General features: G+C 41.3%; 1 protein-coding gene across 1 annotated transcript; it reads right to left on the bottom strand.

Annotated features, from left to right (window-relative positions):
* Window positions 1–1,096: 1,096 nt before the first annotated feature.
* On the bottom strand, window positions 1,097–21,107 carry LOC103356656 (cryptochrome-1-like). Its single transcript, XM_008280885.1, has 14 exons — window positions 20,168–21,107; window positions 10,174–10,282; window positions 9,942–10,084; window positions 9,648–9,832; window positions 8,895–8,983; window positions 8,500–8,640; window positions 6,673–6,984; window positions 5,865–6,016; window positions 4,427–4,629; window positions 4,146–4,256; window positions 3,937–4,035; window positions 3,146–3,220; window positions 2,866–2,970; window positions 1,097–1,971 (listed from the first exon to the last, which is right to left on the bottom strand). Exons 1-13 carry the CDS (start codon window positions 20,323–20,325, stop codon window positions 2,870–2,872), a joined length of 1,878 nt encoding a protein of 625 aa, XP_008279107.1. The 5' UTR covers window positions 20,326–21,107; the 3' UTR covers window positions 1,097–1,971; window positions 2,866–2,869.
* Window positions 21,108–21,470: the final 363 nt, after the last annotated feature.

Raw genomic sequence — 21,470 nt, forward strand, 5'->3', positions numbered from 1 at the left:
GTTGCTGATTAAACCTCCAAAGGCTCATCTGTGTGAATCAAAATTACATATTTAGTTTGTTTCCATGATTTCACAACCCTTCCTGCCGTCTCAAATTTACTGACATTAGCCTCAGATATGATACTAGCATAATAAAGTGCTGTCTGAACTATGAGCTACGATTGCCGAAGCAACGTTCGTAATTGTCAAGTGGGAAAGAGGAGGAAGAAAGATGCAGAGAAGACATGAAACCTTGCAAAAACATAAAAAACAACCCCCCAATCACAAAGATGACATTTTTGTATGAGATGAATATTATCACAGAACCTCTGTTTGGAAACATACAGCAATTTGCAGCAAGGTGGATTCACATAAATTGAAGATAACAGGCCATTTCTGCAGTTAGTACTAGAGCTCCCCAGGTGATACTTGTCCTGTGTGCAGCTCGAGCACACCAGCTCACCTACAACTTTGCTCAAACACTGTCAAACCCCTTTAACTATTGGTAACAGGAACATGATTCTGCAAGTTGACGGGATTGTTTCCTTAGATTTGCTACGTAGGACTGTTGCCTCGCAGCAAGAAGGTTGCCGGTTTGCGTCCCGGTCGGGGCACCGGAATCTTTCTGCGTGGAGTCTCCATGTTCCCCCCGTGCAGCGTGGGTTCTCTCCGGGTTCTCCGGCTTCCTCCCACACAGTCCAAAAACATGTTGAGGTTAATTGGTGATTCTAAATTGTCCGTAGGTGTGAATGTGAGTGTGCTTGGTTGTCTGTCTCTAAGTGTAGCCCTGTGATAGACTGGTGACCTGTCCAGGTGAACCTGCCTTCACCCTGAGTCAGCTGGGATAGACTCCAGCCCCCCATGACCCTAGTGAGGATTAAGCGGTGTATAGATAATGGATGGATGGATGGAATCCCATAAGTCTGAATCTGTGTTGTTGCTGCACCGCTGTTTCAAAGTGGATATGGTGTCGACTGCTTATTCCACCCATGATGCCTCTTCCAGCATATAAAACAACACCATATGTACATGTTAAAGCAAAAATCAGATTTTCATCAGACTAGATCTTCAATAAGTTAAATATGACACTTCAGCTCCAAAGAACAGACTGAAACCATTTGTATATTTAACCCAGTTTTAATTAAACAAGCACATTGAGAAGGAACAAGAAGCAAGTGAAGCAGTTCTCTCCAGTGGTACATTTATTTGGGGTTATACAAGTCGGGGGAAGAAGGGGGCACCATGACATGAAGACTCAGTTTTCCTCTCACCTTTTTTTCAACAACCATCGACAAGGGCAATAAGATGATAGTTAATGTCATAATGATATTGCATCTATAGTGGTAAGGAATGAAACAAGTCCACTAGTACTGAGATAGAGGATGGAAATGATCAGAACACTTAAGTTGATATATACACCGGATGGCTCGATGAAGAGAATCTCGGGAATACATGAGAGTGCAGGCGGCTGTATTAGCAGATACAAGCTTTTTTCCCCATTTTGATTTTTTTTTTTTGTTTTAGAACGGACGGTCTATAAATGCTTTTGTTTTATTGAAAATTTTTCCAAAAGAACGATCCATCCACAATGATTTCTCATATCAAAAATATATCAATGAGTCTATGGCTACACAAAGAGAGAAAACACACATACAATATCCAAATATGTACAAGTTGTATGTGAGCTGCAATTAGCAAATTTCATTATATACACAAGGGCTTTTTGTCCCCAGCAAATATTAACCCAAACATAAGCACAGTGTAACAGCCTCTCAGCGCTGTCAGCACTGGCTGGGCCGTGTAGTCCACACGATAATATACAGTCCGATTAGTTGAGAAACGTGTGAATGTATTTAATGACAGGTTGGGATGCTCGTCCTGAAGGTGTGTTCATGCAACGTTGTAGTGCTGTAACAAGATTTTTTAAGTCTTAGCGTCCGTTTTGTTTTGGTTGTGTACACGATATGACTTTCGGCGAGTCTGCAGAAACACCTGCATGGGGAGAGAAGAAAAGACATATTGGGGTGTGAATATATTAGTTTAGAAACACAGTTTACATTTTACATTGATGGCAAAAGCATAGCGGACTCAGAAAACATCAACATCACATAAGTGTAGAAAAGGAAATACAATCAGCCATTTTAGATCAAATTTTGCACCAACTTTTTCTCTCTAAATACATCTGCTCAGGTTATCTGCTGATGCTGGCTACTGATAAAAAACCACAGCTCTCTTTTTCATGAATTTAAAATCTGTACACCTCATTGTGTGGAGTTATGGTTACAGGGATCGCCCCACCAGCAGTTTAACGTAAACACTGAAATTTGTATCGACACCAGACGTGTTTCCATGTAACTGTGAAGGAAATGTTATTTAAAGTGAACTTGTCCGGGGGGAAAAAGATAAAAGAAAATGTGAGTTAGGCTTCTTTCCTATAACTTAACTAGTAACTTCCAATAGCTTTGAAGCAAACAAGCCTTTGCAGTGTCGTCACTAAGTGGTCAGAACCTTGAAATACCTGAACGAAGAAGAAATCTACGCATTTTTTCTGTTATTTCTGACCATTTAATGACCAAACATGTATAATATGCTTGAGTAAATGAAATCCAATTAACAAAACTGTTTTATTTGCAATTTTTTAGGATCAATTCTTATCATTTCGGTGTTGGTGAGGTTTCTATGGTGCTGGCTAAAACCTCTTTGGAATGTGCCAAAAACTCCTCTATACAAAATAAACCCTCCCTCCAGTAGTGTTCCCCGTCCCACTCCTATTATTGACATTCACCCTCAACAGAACTCCTTAATGGATATCTTAAACTAACATAATCTAGACTATTTTGCCACTACCTGAGGGACAAGTCTATTCTATCAGTGTTTGCAACTGACCTCTTTAGTGATTGCTCTGTCTCTGGACTTTGGAGCCTTTTCCGTTCCCAGAGTCCTCGCTGTGCCGTTTGCCACTGGTCTGAGTGCTGGGATGGTGGTCGGGCCCTGGAAAAACAGCACAGTTTAGAAAGCTGCCATGGAAATGCAGTTTTATACGACTCGGTGTAGAATAATGACACTGAACTATTAAGCATGGTTTATGCAAGCTGGCGCAGCAGAGGAATGAGATCTTTAAGGTCATAAATGTATCAGTGAATAGTTCTGGCCCTCCTTCGCTCACCTTTCTGAATTGCAGCACCAGGAATCTGCTGGGTGCCTTGAGTGTAACACATCATGCTGTTACTGGCTGTGTAACCTGGAAATTTAAGAGAGATTTAAGGATTAGCAGGAAAAACTCAGGAAAATCACCTGAAGATACATAAAGATGACAAATACAGAAAATAAGAAATGTAGTTTGAGGATGTTTGAAGAGGATGTGGGGGGGTTAAATTGGGCCAGAGACCACCAGAGCTGAGCTCCTCATATCCAGTTCCTGCTCAGCTCTGACTCCTTCAGTATCACAGCATGAAACGCTCACATACAGCTCAGTTTGCTCTGCTTTGCTGAACAAACAAATGCAGAATGTCGCTTTCTTTTGTTCGAATTTATTAAACAATTGCATCAGTGGGATCCATAAATATCCAAATATTGAGAGAGAGGGGGGTTGTGCACAATTTCTGCATGCATTATTAAAATAATGAGAATGCTCTGGCTCCTCCCAGGTGGAACTTGGCTCCAGATAGTTTTAGTTTGAGACATTCGACTTTGAAATGCCACCAATACAGGGGGGGTGGATTAAATTTAGTTTGTAGTAATTGTTAAAAACTGACATTCAGAAAATTCCGCTGCAATACATCCTTAGTTTTAACTAGAACTACTTTTTAGTAAAGAAACTTGTCCTTTTCTCTACTGTGTGCAGCCTAAACTGTCATCCCAACCTCACAAACCCCAATGTAACCCCCTGATGTGACAACTGTGTACTCAGACGAGTGAGATTAATGGCTTCAAGGCGTAGTAGCCGCCGGTCCTCACCCTGCTGGTGCGTCCCGATGCTGGATTGTGGATCCCCTTGCAGGTACATCATGACACCACTTTGCCAGTCTCCCTGGGAGTGAACCGGCATCTGATAGACTGAAAACAAACAGCAACAAATAGATCTGGTTCAACACTAATGCCAGATGCTACAGAGAAATTTATGATGAGTCTAGAAGTTTGAAGCATGAGAAGAAGAGGCCTCAGACCTGATGGAGGTGCAGCATCGTGTGAAGCCTCAACAGGGAATCCCATCACATCTGAGGGCGTCTCGCTGTTACCGTTACCATTAGAGTTGGACGGAACTGTTGCCAAAAGGCCTGCAGATACAGAGAACACACAATCAATAGCTCATACATAGTAAACTACACACAGCTACTCACTTTTATGTAACAGTCTATCAGGAAAAAAATATATAATTTGAGGTCATCCTTCGTCCTCAGCTGATCCTTCTTTTTTATTAATATTAAAGATGTTTGCGTGTCCTTACCGAGGCCCCTGTAACAGGAGAGCTGCTGGTAGATCTGTTTCATCCGCTCGATGTTGAGGCGGCTGGACTCTGCGTGGTGCACCATGGGCTTTGGATAATGCATCCCGATGATACATTTTGCTGCCTTCTGCACAACCTCTGGAGCGTTCCAGGGATCATAAATATACTTGGCTGGAAATCCCCTCAGAATGGGCAGGTAGCGCCTGAGCAAAGAGAAGGAGAGGTTTAGTGGGCATGTGGGTGGTGTAAATTACTACTAGGAAAAAGATCACGTCCAGTGTGATGGAATTAGCCAGTAGCAGTGATTTATCAGGGTAAGTTATATATAAGTTATAAAAAAACAGCCAGAATGTTGACTTGACATGATTTAATTCTTCAGTCGTGCCTTTGTGGAATCCGTTATTATTTCGAAGGCCAAATCCTGAACATCTATTTTCTTGGTTATCATTGAGATTCTGTATTTTCTGATTTTTTTCCACCAAAAATTAAACCTGAAAGAAACAGTCAAACCTTTTTTTTTTTTTTTACATGAACAAGGCACAAGATATATTGTCTTTACTTTTAGATAGTATTATTAAAATCCATGAGCAGGGTTGGGTGATTGGATGAATGTTCTTTTTGGTCTCTCCCTGCAAATTGAACTTGGGAATATTGATCCTGTAAAACACAATTCAAAGTGTGCACTAATATGATCTGGCAGCATGCAGCTGCAGCCACTGATACATATCAGCAATTTCCCTGAGGTTTCCACCAAAGGGATCAATAAAGTTCTATTCTATTCTATTCTATTCTATTCTATTCTATCCTATCCTATAATGAGGTTACTGTAGTCAGCCATAAAGTGTGTAAATAGTTCATAATTTCTTTATCACAGTTGTGATCATTGTTTGCTGCCACAGAAAAGGAAATACAGGGCTGGATATGTGATGGTACAATGGTGCCTCTGTGCCTCTCCTCATCACTGCAGAGTTGATCCAGGCAGTAAAAGCTGGCTAAAAGCAAGGAGCCAGACAACAGTAAAGATACGTTGCCTGAAGCCAGAGGGCTCCATGCCACAGTTAAGAGCTTTGTATCTGGAAAGGTAACATGGCTCCTCACATTCTTATAATACCTTCACTGAAGAGTTCGGTCTCCCACAGAGCTGTGCTCAGACCACAGGCAGACTGATTTATCACAGTTAACTTTTTCATGTCAGTTTTTGACAAATTTGAGCAAAGGTGTTCATGATACCAGCCATCTGTGAGCTGCCACCACAAATACATCGACGTATAGGAAACACTGATGTGATGCCATCAGACTCCACTAATATATCTGCCATCGGTGGACCAACAATCACTGACAATGGCCAGTTTGAAAATAATAACTTTAACATACTGCCCGACTGTACTCATTAATAACATCATCAACAAATACAGCGTTTTAACTGATGTAACCTCACCGGATGTAATCTCCATTGGGGTCTGTGCGTCTGCCAAAACCAACGGGGCAGTAGCAGTGGAAGAACTGCTGGAAGAAAGAGCTGCAGGAGAGCCACATCCAGCTGCCTGCATTCACACTCCAGTCTGCATCCAGCAGCAGCTCCTCAAACACCTGGACACAGACAAACACAAACACAGTGGCTAAGAAATGTGACAACTCAAACTTGATCTGTGTTATTTAGTCCTACAGATATGGTTGACGTCTCACGATCTTCTTCTCATGACTGTTTAAGTCATTTTTCAGGCAGAAATTCGGCACATTCAAGGTTCAGCTCCTCATTTGTAAAGATCGGCTGCTTTATATTGATCATGTTGCGGTTAGGGGCAGTTGGTTGGACAAAACAAGCTATTTAAATACACCTTTGGGAAATTATAACAAGTTTTTTTTTTTTTTCGTTTTTGTTTTCTGACATTCTATAAACAAAAACAGATAAACTGATGAACTGAGGTCCTCATTTGCTATAAGCTACAAAAAACTGAAGTATCTTCATGGAAACAAAACAGAATTGTGATGTAGTTTTTATACAGATCCATAAGTACTGTGTTTTTAATTTTACATTTTTAAGAAACACATCAAACTTGGTCCTTTCTGTAATCAGTGGAGGCTAAACAGTTAACAGAAACTGGAGAAAAGGAAAGAAATCACATCAAGTCTAAATACTTAAGTATCATCAAGACAAGGGCGTAATAACGTATAATAAAGAATTAAACTTCACTTCAATCATCTCTTCCTATTTTTATTCCATCCTGCTTTGCAACACGCCCTACCTTCATGCCCTCCTCCCAGCTGATCCACAGGTCTCCTCTGGTCAGGAAACAGGCGACGGCGTGCCGGGCCAGGTGGTGGATCCAGCCTTCCTGCCTCAGCTGGGTCATGATGGCGTCGATCCAGGGGAAGCCGGTCCGGCCCTCCGCCCACTTGGCCAGCGCCTCGGGGTTGCGGTCCCAGGGGATTTGGACGCAGATGGGGTTGCTCTCCATCTTGTCAAAGCAGGGGTTGTTGGTGGCTGCCGTGTAGAAGAACTCGCGCCAAAGCAGCTGACCGTAGAGCGAGAGAGGAGGGGAACTGTTCTTCTTCACCTTGGTGGGCGGGAGGAAAGTGGAGGGACAAGCGTTACTGTCTCCAGCATACATCAGCTATGAAGTGAGCGTGGTGTTTTAGGAAAATGTGTTGGTCTCAGAGTGACATATGACTACAGAAATCTACCAGTGAATGTGAGATGAAGAATTCTACTAAAACTTACAGTATAATGTCATATATTCATATTATAGTTTCCATTGGCAGGTGGAGATCCTCTCTACAAAGAAATGACTATATAGTTTCATACCTACTGCAAATTTAGAGGCAAAATGTACTTTTTACATGTCGCGTGCATAATAAAAAAGGAAAATTGACTTTTTCCCGATAATACTTCGTATTTTATGAATGTAAGCACTTGCACTGGAGTCTAAACATATTTGACAGTTTCAGAGGGGTGCAGTGCAGCAAAGCTAAACTGCTGTAGATAATTCACCTCATTACAGAATAAACTGGGAGACATTACACGGTGGGGATAAACAACCAGAACAGTAAATCACCCCTACACATGCTGGAGCACGCAGAAAGACAAACAACTGGTCTTGCGCTTACAGTAAATCCTAAATAAAATGAATGTAGCATACACAAGAAGTATTCTGAAAATGCATCACAATGTTTAGCTAGAATCCTTTCTCCCTCTTTAAATCAAAAAATGAATTATTTCCATTACAGCATATATGTTGTGCCTCTGTGTCAGGTATGTTTTCATGATCATTTATCCTGTTTGCACATCACATTCTCCTGCCAGACTTGTGTAAGCAATCAGAATTCATCCCCGGGTGGCTTTTTTTTTAGATTATTTTAACCACATAACCGTAATATTAAGCAGCTTGCACATGAGTTTTACACACCAGGATTGCATTTCTTACTGAATACATCACAGGCTCTGCTTTCTGCTAGAAAACCAGATAAACTGGAATAAATCAATTTCCTGTAAATGATTTTGTTACATGTATGAGATGCTTGTTTGCTGCTGTAGGTGGGGTCAGGCTGTAGGGTTTTATTACTATCAGTACTGCTACCAACACATCCGGTTAAACATCCTGGTTATAATTTTTGATTTGTTCAGTAAACAAGGTGGCACAGGATTTAATTTTGAGCTCTTTTATTGATAGGATGTTTCAAACGTTCAGCTGGAAGTCCTTTTTTTTTGGTCTTTATTCATTTTTCTATTTTTCTGTTCTCATTTCCTGCCCTCCTCATGTGTCCTGTGCTGATTTATGTTGTTCCTCTAAAAACATCTACTCACTAATATACATTCAACTTTGGAACAACTGCATCTGTCTTGGTGTTTATACGTCACTTATGATCCTGGAGCAAACTTGCTAGCCTAGCAGCACGCAAGCTATAAATAACCCACAATGCACCATCACTGTCTTAATCTGCAGGAACCAGTTCATCCCAAGCTGCTCTTCTGAATGTCTGCTTGTCTGGGACCCAAAACAAACAGGGACCCCAGCTTTTCGAGCTTAACTTTCAGAGCAAAACCATCATCATACACACTTCCAGACATTTACCTTCCTGTAGAGGTCAGTGAGCTTGAAGTAGAAGAGGCGACAGGAGAGGCAGCCGAAGCGCAGGTATGGGCTGAGGCCTGTCGGGCTGGCGAGCAGCGAGTTGGCGTTCATTCTTGGACGCTCAAAGTTGGCCACCCACGCCTAATGGCAACACATGACAGTCACATGATCAGATAAGGAAATGCACAGAGCACGTTGTTATGTCAACATTTGACAAGATGGCTATCAAGGCTGTCACATTAGAGAAGGAACAACCCGGCACTGACATCTGTGTCTAAAAATGTTACCTTACATAACTGTAAAATCCATCTTTAAATGACACTGCAGGAGGATAAGGCTTTACTAAAGATAATTTTCCCCAAATTCTAAGTTGGATTTTTTCTGATTTGACCGACCTTTCTCTCCAAATGCCGCTCTAGTCGTGTGAGGGCTTCAGTCTCTCCCCCTGGCCACACAGCTGAGGACAGACCTTCAGTATCAAAACCTGCAGGGATCACATCGACAGCACAAATTAAAATTCACTCTTTAATTAGTTTATGGTATCAGTAATCATCATGTTCTATTCTGAATGTGAAATTATGTCAATAATGCAAATCAGGAATATTGTACTGAATATTGAGATTGTTTGTCTTGATAACTGACTGATTTTATGGTTTGAATGCAGCATTTTAATTGCATTTTCACATGTAAATAAACTGAGCACTGCTTTCACTTCAATGCCGCGCTACATTCCTGCTAATGTACAAATAATAAATCAAGATAAAGCAAGGATCTTCTTCACATGAATTCAGCGCATCTCCTCGATGCAAAACAAACTGAAGTTGTATCTAAAACACCTCAACTGCTAAACATCTGCTGATCAATAGACTCCACAGTTTACTGATGTTCCCCATGTACAGGCTAAGGTAGATGCTAGCTTCGACAGCCTCTAGTCTCCACTCAGTTACTGCAGTGCAGTCAGGCAGATATGTGATGAAAAGTTACCTTGAAAAGACTGTAATAAGGTGTACTAATGTTAGATTTACTCAAGTTAAAAGCCTTCATTTTAAACACAGTTGATCATGGTCATTTAATTGTAGGAAGCCAATATTCAACTAATGTTGCAGCGATAATCAGTAGTAGCTGTTGTTCTTTCTGACTGAACTCACCCAGTTCCTCCAGGGAGGGAACCCCAAACTTGTCATCGTGGTCCTCAGACAGCGGCGTAGTGCATTTCCCCATGACTTCAGCTGTGATGGACTCTGCAGGAACCTCCACTGCATCCATACGACTGATGAGAGTCTGGAACCGCTTGTAGGTGAGGGGAGACTGGCCCCCATTCAACTCTATGATCCTGCAGCGAGGGAAACAGAAAGGGTCACAGATCAAACAGACTTCAGTTTTCATGCCAACAAATGACATTACATAAGTGTTAGCTATGGCAGGCGGTGGTATCAACTCACTTGTCCAGGTCATAGAGTGTGTGGGAGATGCGAACTGTCACCTCCACTCCAGCCTCAGAGGCCAACTTCTTAATAGCTGCATCTCGCTCTTTCCCGAAAGGCTCAGAGTCGTACTCATAAGACAGACGATTAATCTTCCATTCCTGGAATAAAACATAAAAAGTTTAATTCCTTGTGTTTTAACAGCACCCTGGTTCTGAAGCTTAGCGGCTAAATCAGATGGACATGTCACCTTGAAAAGTCTGGGAAAGACATCAGTGGGTTGGCCTCGTATCACAAACAGACGGGAGTTGAGCTTGCGGAGGCTGGAGTCCAAGTCCTCGAGACTCTGCAGTAAGAACCTGCAGGATGACACGAAACACCGACACTGAGTCCAAATTCAAAAAAGATGCTGCACTGTCATTGTGTTCAAGTTAAACAAGGTTAGATCTGTTTCATCTGAATATGAAGACTTACTGGGTTTGACAAGTTAAAAAACTAAATGTACCAAATAAAAGCAGCTCACTTTGATCTTTGATAAGTTCATTTCTACAGCAAGAAGTGTCAAAATCTAGTGAGGGCAGCTACTCAAAGTACTCAGAAAGAACACAGTGTTCACAACACAGTGCAAAGAAATCTCAGAGAGTTCAGAGATTTGAAGTCAGTGACCTACTTGAACATGTTCTCCTAATTTACTAAAGTTGAAAGACGTGAACTCGGACAAATGTTCAGTTGTGTTACACAACAATGGCAGCCCTTTGTAATGATGGGAAATAATGCGATTTGTTTCCCCAAATTGAATCCCTGCCTGACCACAATTCTTCCTCTTGCACTGATAATGCAAAGGAACAAGAATAGGGATGTAGCGAGTGACGAGGGTTATGACCCAATGTACAGTCTGGATTTAGCTTATTTCACAGCAGGAACTAGTGCTGTGATTAATGATTACTGTAGTTGTAAATGAATGTGTCAATTAATTTCTTACTTAATCAATTAGTTGTTTGGTCAGAAAATGGTTAAAATGTGGATCAGTGTTTCTAAAAGCTTAAGGTGACAAGCACAAATGTAAAAAAGAAAAAAGAAATAAATAAAAATAAATGGAGATCATTTTAACAGTCACCAAATAATTAATTGCTGCAGCTCTTGTATGAACTATAAAAGTAGAGCAAGCCTTTGAAAGTAGGCTCCTGGTGGCATGACGAAAACAGAACAAGGTTTGAATATTAGAATCATAAAATGTAGAAAAGAGAGCACAGCTACATCTACAAGCCTCCGTCTGTGTAACAATACCCCGTGAAGTGAAAAGGGCATGTTTTAATAACTGTCCTGAGAGGGATGGAAATGTGTCTGCCAACAAAGCCGAAGGCTCAGCAATCTGAACACAGCAGATCTGTGAGTCATCAGAAATGTCTGACCAGGCTGAATTGACTAAACCAGGGGAGGCAGGGGGACAAACGGCCACTTTAATGGTGGTGAAGGAGCCCATTTCTGTTAAGTGTGTCACTGTTAGATAACAATGCCACAGGCCCAACAACCTGACATTCTCCACAACGACTAATAATTCAATGATGGCTACTGCTTATATATCAGAGAGCATTTACTAGCAAAAAAAAAGTGCAGCAAAATCCCTCAAACCGGTCAGGTTTCCTCTAAAATAATGTCTTTTATTTTTACATATCTAAGACAAGAGCAGGAAAGTGTAGACGGGTACAGATGGAATAATCTGCCACGGCATCAGTACATGGAAACTCAGGTGTTATTTTAATCCAAACCTCTCACCCTGTCTGTGATTCCTCAAAAATCACACAAATTTAAAGAACTTCAAGGTCTCATTTTGAACAGTTTGGGACTCTAGATTTCGCACACACACAAAGCAATGTTGTTGAAAGAGCTAGCCAATTTATCAATAAGGTAGATTACAGACAAGGAATTAGCTACTGTTTTGATGGTCCACTATGTGTTTCAGTAATTTTTCAACCAAAAACTGTGAATATTTGCTGATTTTCTGAGCCTTCTATGATAATAAACAATTCATTTGGGATTTCTAGTTGGGAAAAATATCACTGGCACATTGTGATGGACTTCCCACTATTTTCTCACATTTTACAAACTTCATGAATAATCAAGACAATAACTAGGAAATTATTTAACCATGGAAAAGTTGCAGTCCTACTCATCTTTAATCAGATACTACGGTTTTGTCTCAGAGTGCAGAATTTCATACATGGAAAACTATTTTTTCATGTAACTTTGTGTATTATATAAAGCTCCACTATATAGCTTTTACATCCACCTCATTTAGCAAATTTTTCACTCAGTCTGGTGCCGTAGTTCTCAAAGGAAAACTCTGAGTTAAATATGGAACTAAGTGAAGTTGTATGAAGTGTGTAAACGTCCTGTTACGCAACTTCCAAAAATGCCTCTTGGCTTAAGTTGGCTTGGCTCGTAAAGCAATTATTCCTAATTAAATATAATTGCCTGTAACGTTCACCCTCACTTTACTCCTGCAGAGTTTTGGCATCTGAAACCTGCTATAACTATAAAGGGAAATAAAGTGATCCCCCTCGAGGGCACCAATTTTCATCTTTGTAATTACCCCTGAATAGCCCAATTTAACTTCCACTTTGCATGAATAAACAAGCGCGTCCAGCTTACGACGACGGATCGTAGAGCATCTCTGATGGAGGCTCCTGCAGTGTCAGTCTCTTATTACAAACCTCTTTTAATTAGCTCGTTCATTAGCCGAAACGCTACTTTTCTTCTTATCAGTGTGACACCTCTTGAATATTATTTATTTTCCATTAAAAAGGCCTGAACTAACCCTTAAGGCTGAATCACGCTGACAGTAGATGAGTCAACCGGCCTTCATCCACACGAGTTTAATCATTGCTGCAGGTGACGTCAGTGATCAGACAAAAAGACAACATACTGACCCAGCAGGTGAAAATATGACCAACAGACACATTTACAGTTATCAGCAGACACTGTGTTGATTGTATTTCACAGTTTTCTACCAAATCATTTGCCTTTGTTTGATCGTACAAGAAAGTGTAAACATCAGAGCACCCAGCCACAGGCACACACATGAGTGTAGACAGAGCGGCAGTAACACGCTGCTTCCCGTGTTGTTGCTATAGGTACCATAACTCGTAGGTGGAAGCTTCCTGTATCATGTAGGTCTCATCACATCTACTACTGATGTGAAAGTCAAGTATGAACTGTAAAAACTTTCCACTGCTGGTCGAACTCAAACAACCAGCTCACACTCTCCTATTTAAAACCATAATGCAAATATTACAACTAATAAATCATCTTCACACCCACTTAACCAGGCAAAACTATCAAATCATGATCCACTGAAGGACATAATTTTGCATGAAATTCTGTGTCAATTTTTGAGAAGCTTGCTGATTAACGCTCACAGCTTACACCCCCTTCTACTGACACACCAATAACACATTATAACAGGTTCAGCCAAAGCAGAGGTGTGGAGATTGTAATGATAGTTATTATCCTGATTCTGTTGCTATCATTCATTTTTAGGTCAGACTTCCGAGTGCACAATTACAATCAAATGTGCCCCACGTGGGCTAAATGGAAACACCAGCACAACAATTAACTTTAAGGTTAATGACCTTAAGTAAGTCAGACGTCTGAAACTCACTGCTGAGCACCACATTTGACTGATGCTTTACATGTGAGTAAAACAAGTTCAGGACTAAATCTGTGCTTGTCATCGCTACACCTGGATAATGTATGCAAGTTTTAATTAAAATTAGCTGAGAATCATTAATGTGGATGAGAGTTTTGTAAAACAATAGCACCAGTCTTTTAAAGTTTTTTTTTTTTTTGGCCTTTGTGCATAGTGTTAGTGAGAGAGAGACAGGAAAGTAGGGGAGAGGACATGTGGGAAAGGGTCATGAGCAGGATTCAAACTCATGACGTCCACATCGGGACTGTGGCCCTGCACATGGGACGCCAGCTCAACCAGGTGAGCTATAGCGGCGCCTCAATAGCATCAGTCTTTTAAACTTCACATAAACCCAACACAAATTTACTGGTCTAGAGCCCACCCAAGCAGTTTCTGGGCATTTGTTTTTGCTTCCATCTCATTTTTGCTCACTGTGGCCTTATTCATCACTGCAATATAAAGTTCCGCATCTGTATGGAAATAGAACAGCCATGACGAGAAGGAAAGAGAACGCAGACATGTCGTCTGGGCCGTATGAACGACACGGTTATAGTGTCACAAATCATCAGAGAGGCTATCTGATTACATTTACATTTTTACCACCTCTATGGACTGGGTGTTTTCACATCTACTCTGCACATCAACTCCAAAAAGATGTTTCACCATGATGAATGCATCTTCCAACAACTTGCTCCTCTGTATGCCGTTTTTGAACCGTGCTGCTGTTTCCTCTAAATTTCTCTTGTCTCCTTTCTACCCTGTGTAAGCAGCACAGCCTGCAGTTCAGCCCAGACCAGACAAACAGTTTGGACATTTTGGTCATGTAACTATTGAACGCGGCTGAGTGAATCACAGCCTCTCAGCTGCACTCAGGAGCACGGATTTTATCTTTATCTCTTTAGGAATCTGGTTTGTGCTTGTTCAGTTTAGTTTGGGTTATTTTTCCTGTTGAAAGTCTACATTCACATATGATACTAAATCTGGTGATTACTTCTGTTACTACAGTTTCTTGCAATGATTAACGGTGTAATTTTGGAGGCATTTTAAAGAAAACATGCCTTTAAAACCCACTGGTGAGTTTTGGGGCTACAGGGGAAGAATGATAATTGTGAAACACTGCCAAAATCCGGTCACCACAATTACGTTTTTGTTGAAGCAGCACAGCAGAGCAAGAGGAGAAAAAAAAGTTATCAGTGGTAATTTCCTTATTTAAATGTGTAGGAAGTGGTGAAGTGGATTTTTTTTCAACCTTTTATTAGTGGAGTATGAACGTCATTTCCAGAGAGACCCTTCTTCATTCTCACTCAGCCATATACATTCACATCTGGAAGCTGTCCGCTCCAACTAGAGCTTTATCTGAGGGCTATTTGAAAAGCCTATTTAAAATCTCAGCCCAGATCGATGCTGAGCCTGTGGTCACTCACTCCGCTGGCTGCTTTGCACTCATGATCTCTGAGGTCAGTGTGACACTACAAAGCCCAACTCAAATCATCTGACTCAACCAGAAAAACAGCGAGCTTAAGCTACATTCATGCGGGGAGTTCAGACAAAGACAAAGCCGTGCTTCATTGTGCAAAGAAATCCATCCATGACTGTTTCATTATTTTTCCCACACTGTCCTCTGACACTCCTACATCCATCCTCCGTTTCATAAACAGCTTTTTTATGGAGTCACTCCACAGTAATTACATCCTCATGAGCTTCTTTCACAGCGTACAGGTCTTTCATAATCATGGGCCACCCAGCACAACGCTGTCGACTGGGTTACACAGTTCCAACGCATAAAGCACGATGCGAAAACGGATATCAGATGGATGCAGCTTTGCCGGGATTAACGCTCGCTGTCGGGTGGAGATAGCTGACCAGAGATAGTTGGGGTCTCTTGCAGCAGTGGGAAAGAAGAAGTAGGTCGAAGAAGACAAGCGGGATGGGGCTTTACTAACACACTGACCTACTTATGCCATGTGCCTGCCGATGTTGGGGGGAGGGACAGTTATTATGATTATGTCATCTGGCATCGGCCCGCCTTGCTCACTGAGGATCACCCCTCAGATCTCAAGGACCCTTTGCCTACATTTTAGATAATAACAAAGCGCAGGAACAGGTGCTAATTACAGACGCTGCAGGCTACGGCAAGCTTTTAATGCTGCATTGATATATTTTGTGGCTTTGCACAGTTTTGGTTTGAGGCAAGAAGACTGCGAGATACAAAACCAGAGACATAAATGTTCCAGAGTTGGGAAAGTTTTCAAGTACTAATAGCTTTTCTAATGGAACTGAACATGTTCATACTCATAAGAGCATGGAAATATTACCCAGCTTTTAAGCAATATTTCAAGTTTCACAATAAATCATATCTTGCTGTCAGAAAAACTCAGTCAGTGCCTTCAAACAGCTACAGATGTGGATAATATGTTATGTCATTCTAATGCTTTATTGTCGCTTTTTAGTGTTTTATTGTTGCGCCGTTTTGTTAAGCACCTTGTAAATAAAGTCGTAAAAGGCGCTGCAGAAATAGTTTAGAATATATTAGGAAATTATGGAAACTTGGTTTAATAAATCTCAACTTAAGCTTTCTGTCATACTTCTACATACATTTCTTTTTTTATATAAAGACTATGAAAAGAAAAAAATCTAATAAGTGCACAGACTAAACAAACTATTTTACTGGGACTGTCTCTTGACTCTGAAAAAGACAAATCTTAGTCCTCTCAATGAGTTGTCCTGTGTGCTTATATTCCATGTACATGTGTGATATGGACGTGAAAACCAAAATAAAGGGAATGAATCAGGGCACACTGCGTCACCCCAGGCTGCTGTTACATAAGCGTGGAAGCATAACATGGATGCTCATAACAGGCGCGCCTTTTCTGCTGCTGCTGCTGCCCTACTCTCGCACAGACGGCATGGCACCGCAACGCAAACCAGAGCGGCGCAGCAGGAGACGGAAACTAAAACATCCAGCGGGACACCTACTGCACTGGGAACTTGAGGGGCGTTTCCATCCAGCAGCTAAATGTGTATTCTATTAAATCTGGCACAAAAAAAAATCTGCAGTTTCCACATAACTGATTTCAGGCAACAGAACAACTTTGTGGGGCTGAACAAATGTCTGGGTCTCGGACCAAGTTGGGTAAAAGCGTCGCCAAACAATTAGCTTTGACTGGGAAAACCCTCTTGCACATAATGCTGAAGGCTAACTCTGACTGTGAGAAGCAGGACAAAGCCAGCGGGTGACAGGCGGGCAAACAGTTCCCTTCAGTTCTCTCTCTTATCTATGTCACATGAGCCTGTAAAGCTTCATATACTTAATAATGTCACCAGACCCAAACAGACTGTTCCTGTCTTGGTCGTCAAACAATCGTACACACTTCCAGACAGTCTGGAGTTCAAAAAATGTCAGTTACATAAAGTGTTCCTCTTAAATGATCCATATCCTCTCTACCGAAAAGGAGAAAAAAAAAAAGTGGAGATATGCAGGGTCAGATCAGGACAGAACTGTGAGCCATTTGAGAAAAGCGGGGAAAGGTAAACTAAGCATCCAAACTTGTTCTTCCAGATAACTCAAATTTAGATTTGACAACCTGAAGAGAATGTTTAGAGATTAAAGCCTGCTCATTGTGTATTTACAGCTCTGGCTCAGCTCCACGCCTGCCAGGTGTCTAATCTATATCAGAAATAACTGCCGATCTGAGTGCAACTTCCACGGCGTAATTGACACAGACCACAGTGGGGGTATGTGGTATGTGCTGTAATGATTTCAGGAAACTTTTCTCTGACAAGAGTTGAACATTACATCACCAAAATGTCCTCTGAAACCCAGTTAGACGATAATTACAGTCTAGCAGGGAGGCGAGAATCAACACACCAAAATACTGTTTGAGGAAAAGGAAAAAGTAAGGTTATAAATTATGTGTGATGTCACCAATCACTATTTATTTTTGCCCAGTTTAATTGACATAATTGATGTTTCCTCTGTTCTTTGTTCAGTTTTGTTTAAACGTGATTGTAGTTTAATGTTCTGGTACATCTAAGGATTGCAAGGAGAACTGGAAACACTTGGATTAGGAGTGCAAATCATATGTTAGGAATCTTATATATGTTCATATCAACAACGACTTGTGTGTTTGTATGGTTTCAAGACAACTGTTTGAGTGTAATGTACGTCACGAATCAGATCATAAAAATTGTGATGACTTGATGTTGCAATGCAAACTTCTGTTTTGTCCATTTTTAAAGCATTCAGACTTTCTTTGAGTGTGACAATAAACTAAACTTTACAGCTGCAATGCTTTATCAGTTAGGCATCAACTATTAAATTAATTGCCCACTATTTTTTTCACACCAATTAACTGGTTTGAGCAACTTTTTAAAGAAATAAAGCATAAATTCTTTGATTCTGGTTCATAAACGTACACATGCTCTGGTTTCCTTTTTCCCCTCTTGGGTTGTGGACAAAACAAGACATCTGAGGATGTCATCTCAGGCGTTTGGAAACACTGATCGACAGTATTTTCTGACATTTTATAGACCAAACAACGAATTAACTAATTGAGAAACAATCAACAATCTGTTAGTTGCAGCTCTTCTAAACTTTAAGTGTGGCAGTCGACCTCTCTGTTTGACACAAAAATGCAAGATAAGACCCGTTAGACAACGCTGTACCAAACTAGCCGTTACATACTTCTGTATTTGACCGGACGTCTTGCAGAGACACTTGACAACAGCAGTGTTCTGTAACTGGGACAGGTGCAAACCCAGCAGTGTTGGGTCTCTGCATGAAGCATTGCAAAAAAACCAAGCCTGAATTTCATGGGCATCTGTTAGCTAACAGGTATTTTTGTCATCATTTGATCTCTTTATTGCATTCCGAATGTATTATTTTGCATGTAAAATACAAGAAAATTGCAAAGTCATACTTCTTATGGCATCTTCAAAGTGCATGTTTTATCTGTCCGAACCCAAAGATATTCAGTTTGTGGTTATACAGGACCAAAAAAAAGCTGCATCAGTCACATTTAAGAAGCTGAAAGCAGCAAATATTTGACTTTGTCTGCCTCAAAAGTTACACAAATGAATGACTGAATGAACGAAAACACCGATTTGCTAAATTAATTAACCATTTTTTAAAATTGTTGCAGTCTACATGTCATTAGCAAAAAAACAGCATTCCAAATGTGTATGTGAAATACACACATCATGCACATCCAGATATGCACACACCACAGTCTGTGTCACGCGTTTTGTCCTGCACATCCAGTCATCATACACATGAGCGCAGGTTTCATTTGAATATTGAGGGGGAGACACATCAAGCGGGGGTCTGTAAGTGCCAAACATGTTAGTTCCTGCATTCTGTTGAATTTTGATGCACCAAATTGTGCCTTTTCAGATCAATTTGTGGTGGAAATGTCTGTTATAATGTAAGGGAAACACAAAAAATGTCAGGCACCGGGTGACAAATACATCTTGGAAAGTCCATTTGTGTGGCAGCTTTCAAGGACAAGGCAGCTGTAAGTGCTTTGAGCAATAAAAGGGCCTTAGAAAGAGAAGCAGTGTAGTCCAAGATATGAACGAAAAGTCCCAAATTTAATTTAACAGAAGGGCCGAGGCAAACAGAAAAGGCCTGAACAGCAAATCGCAAACTGGGTAAATATGAGAGCAAATGTTAGACTGTGGAAAAAGATGATTTGATTTTAAGCATGTTAGCTACTGTACTATTACAGAACTACACACACACACACACACACACACACACGGGTGTAGATTTAGTTTGAGCGCTGGGGAGGACACATTACGCAAGGTGTCTGCGTGTACTTTCCCAGGAAACTATGAGCATCAGACACTTCATCTTCTGGATTCTGGTGAATTTTTATGCCCCAATTTGTGCCTTTTCTGGTGTCAATGTCTTTATTCATGAATGATGTGCATGCGTCACAGCAGCGTGCTGCACATTCAGTCATCATACACATTGGATGCCTCTGAAAACTTTATTTCCTGCATTGTAATTAAACTTTTCTGCACCAGTTTGTGCCTTTTCTGCATCAATGTAAGGTGGAAATGTTTCTACTTATGCAAACAAAAACACAGATTTCACACAGCAGGTGAGAAATCAATATGTAATGGAATACATATTGAACGGATTTCATTTTCTACAACTGACTGAGTGCTTAAATGAGCTCATAATTCATATTTTTCAGAATTAAAAAAAACATGCAAAAGAGTCTAGAGACTACAGATTGGCTTATGCAACTTTAATTTAGATGGTGAAAGTTCTGTTATCTTTTTCTCATTATTTAAAAAAAACCTAGTACAGCAATTTCATACACGTGCATATACTTTTATTTTTTTTCTTATCACATGCTTAATGTCAGCTTACTGCAAGTTAAGTGTTATGTGATGTGTAAAGTGATGCTGCAACACCCGTCTAAATGCAATATGTAGTGACTTCATTGGGTGATGGGTGCAAATGCATGTGTTTTAGATTTTGCCCCCCGTGAAATCTACCCCTCTGATCATGCATCTGTGTCGGCACGTGTTCCAGTGCTCTGCTCACCTCCACCTGTTGATCCCAACGTTGGACGATCCTGCGAACCAGGGGTCGAGGATGTAAACGCAGCGGACGGTGTCTGCTCCCAGCAGAGATTCCTTGAGCGACGGGTTGTCGTGGAGCCGCAAGCCCTTCCTGAACCAGTGGATCGTATTAATGACCATTACTCAACTGGACGAGCCCTTTTTAACTTTTTGAATTATATCAGCAGTCTTTCTTTGGTGCTCGCTCCTCGTTTATTCCCACAGTTTATCCTAATGAAACCAAAGAAAAGGAGAAAAAAAAGGATGGGGGAAGTCCAGTGGGGGGTCCAAGTGTGTGAATAAAAGTCTCTGTGTGCTGTGTTTTGGTTCCGGTCCCGTTAACCTTGCTCTAACAGAACTTTTTCCATCGTGTCGAAAAATTCAGAAACGCTCGACTGCTGAACCATTGGGACACGAGACAGCGCGCGCTTCTCCGGCAGTGTGTCGGCTAACGCGGCGGGCTTTAGGACCTGGATCTTCAGCGCGCAGCAGCCTTGTTGTATAACTTGTTTTTCTGAATGATGAAAAATGCATGTAAAAACACACACATGTACTGATACCGTTGTCCAGGCCCGCGCTTCAAACACAATATTTATCGTAATAACTGGTTAATACCTGTCTGCAGAGTGAGCCAATCGGCTGTTGCTAACGACACAACACACGGCGACAGGACCGGCTGCTCCCCGCCGCGAATACCGGGGAAAGCTGATTATGTAAATACAAATTTCTAAATGCGATACTGACAAATTCGTCGCCTGAGCGTGAACCGGACGAGTACTTAGCTGACAAAAAACGCTTCTCGGATCCGTGCGACCGGTCTCCCTCACTGCCGAACAGATGTTTTGAGTTGTTATATGCGAATTTTTTCCTCAACCTCCACGAATAGCTGCTCCTGCTCCTCGCCGCACCTACAGTCGTGACTCCGCCTCCCCGCAGACGTGCGTAGCTCCGAGCTCCCTGATTGGTCCGCGCCGCTGCGTCAGCGTCTCGGCGTGGTCACGTTTCTGCAGCGTGCTCCGCTCAGCCAGCATGTACCGTGGACTCACTTGCGGTGAAATGACTGAATTGTGACCTCTTATGGCAGCCGGGGCGGCCTCTGCGTGGTAGTAATTTAATTTACGAGGCTCGGCTAATTATTGTCTCAGAGGGTACGAGAATGTCCGTTTCGCTTGAGGTGTTTTCTGAAGTTAAAATAAAAAAGAAAACAAAACAAGCAAACAAACAAACAAAAAAAACAAGTTCATGCAAAAAAAAAAAAAAGTCATTCAGGTTGTACGCACTTACAA

The sequence above is a fragment of the Stegastes partitus genome, unplaced genomic scaffold (assembly GCF_000690725.1).
Source record: "Stegastes partitus isolate 25-593 unplaced genomic scaffold, Stegastes_partitus-1.0.2 Scaffold212, whole genome shotgun sequence".
Taxonomy (NCBI): domain Eukaryota; kingdom Metazoa; phylum Chordata; class Actinopteri; family Pomacentridae; genus Stegastes; species Stegastes partitus.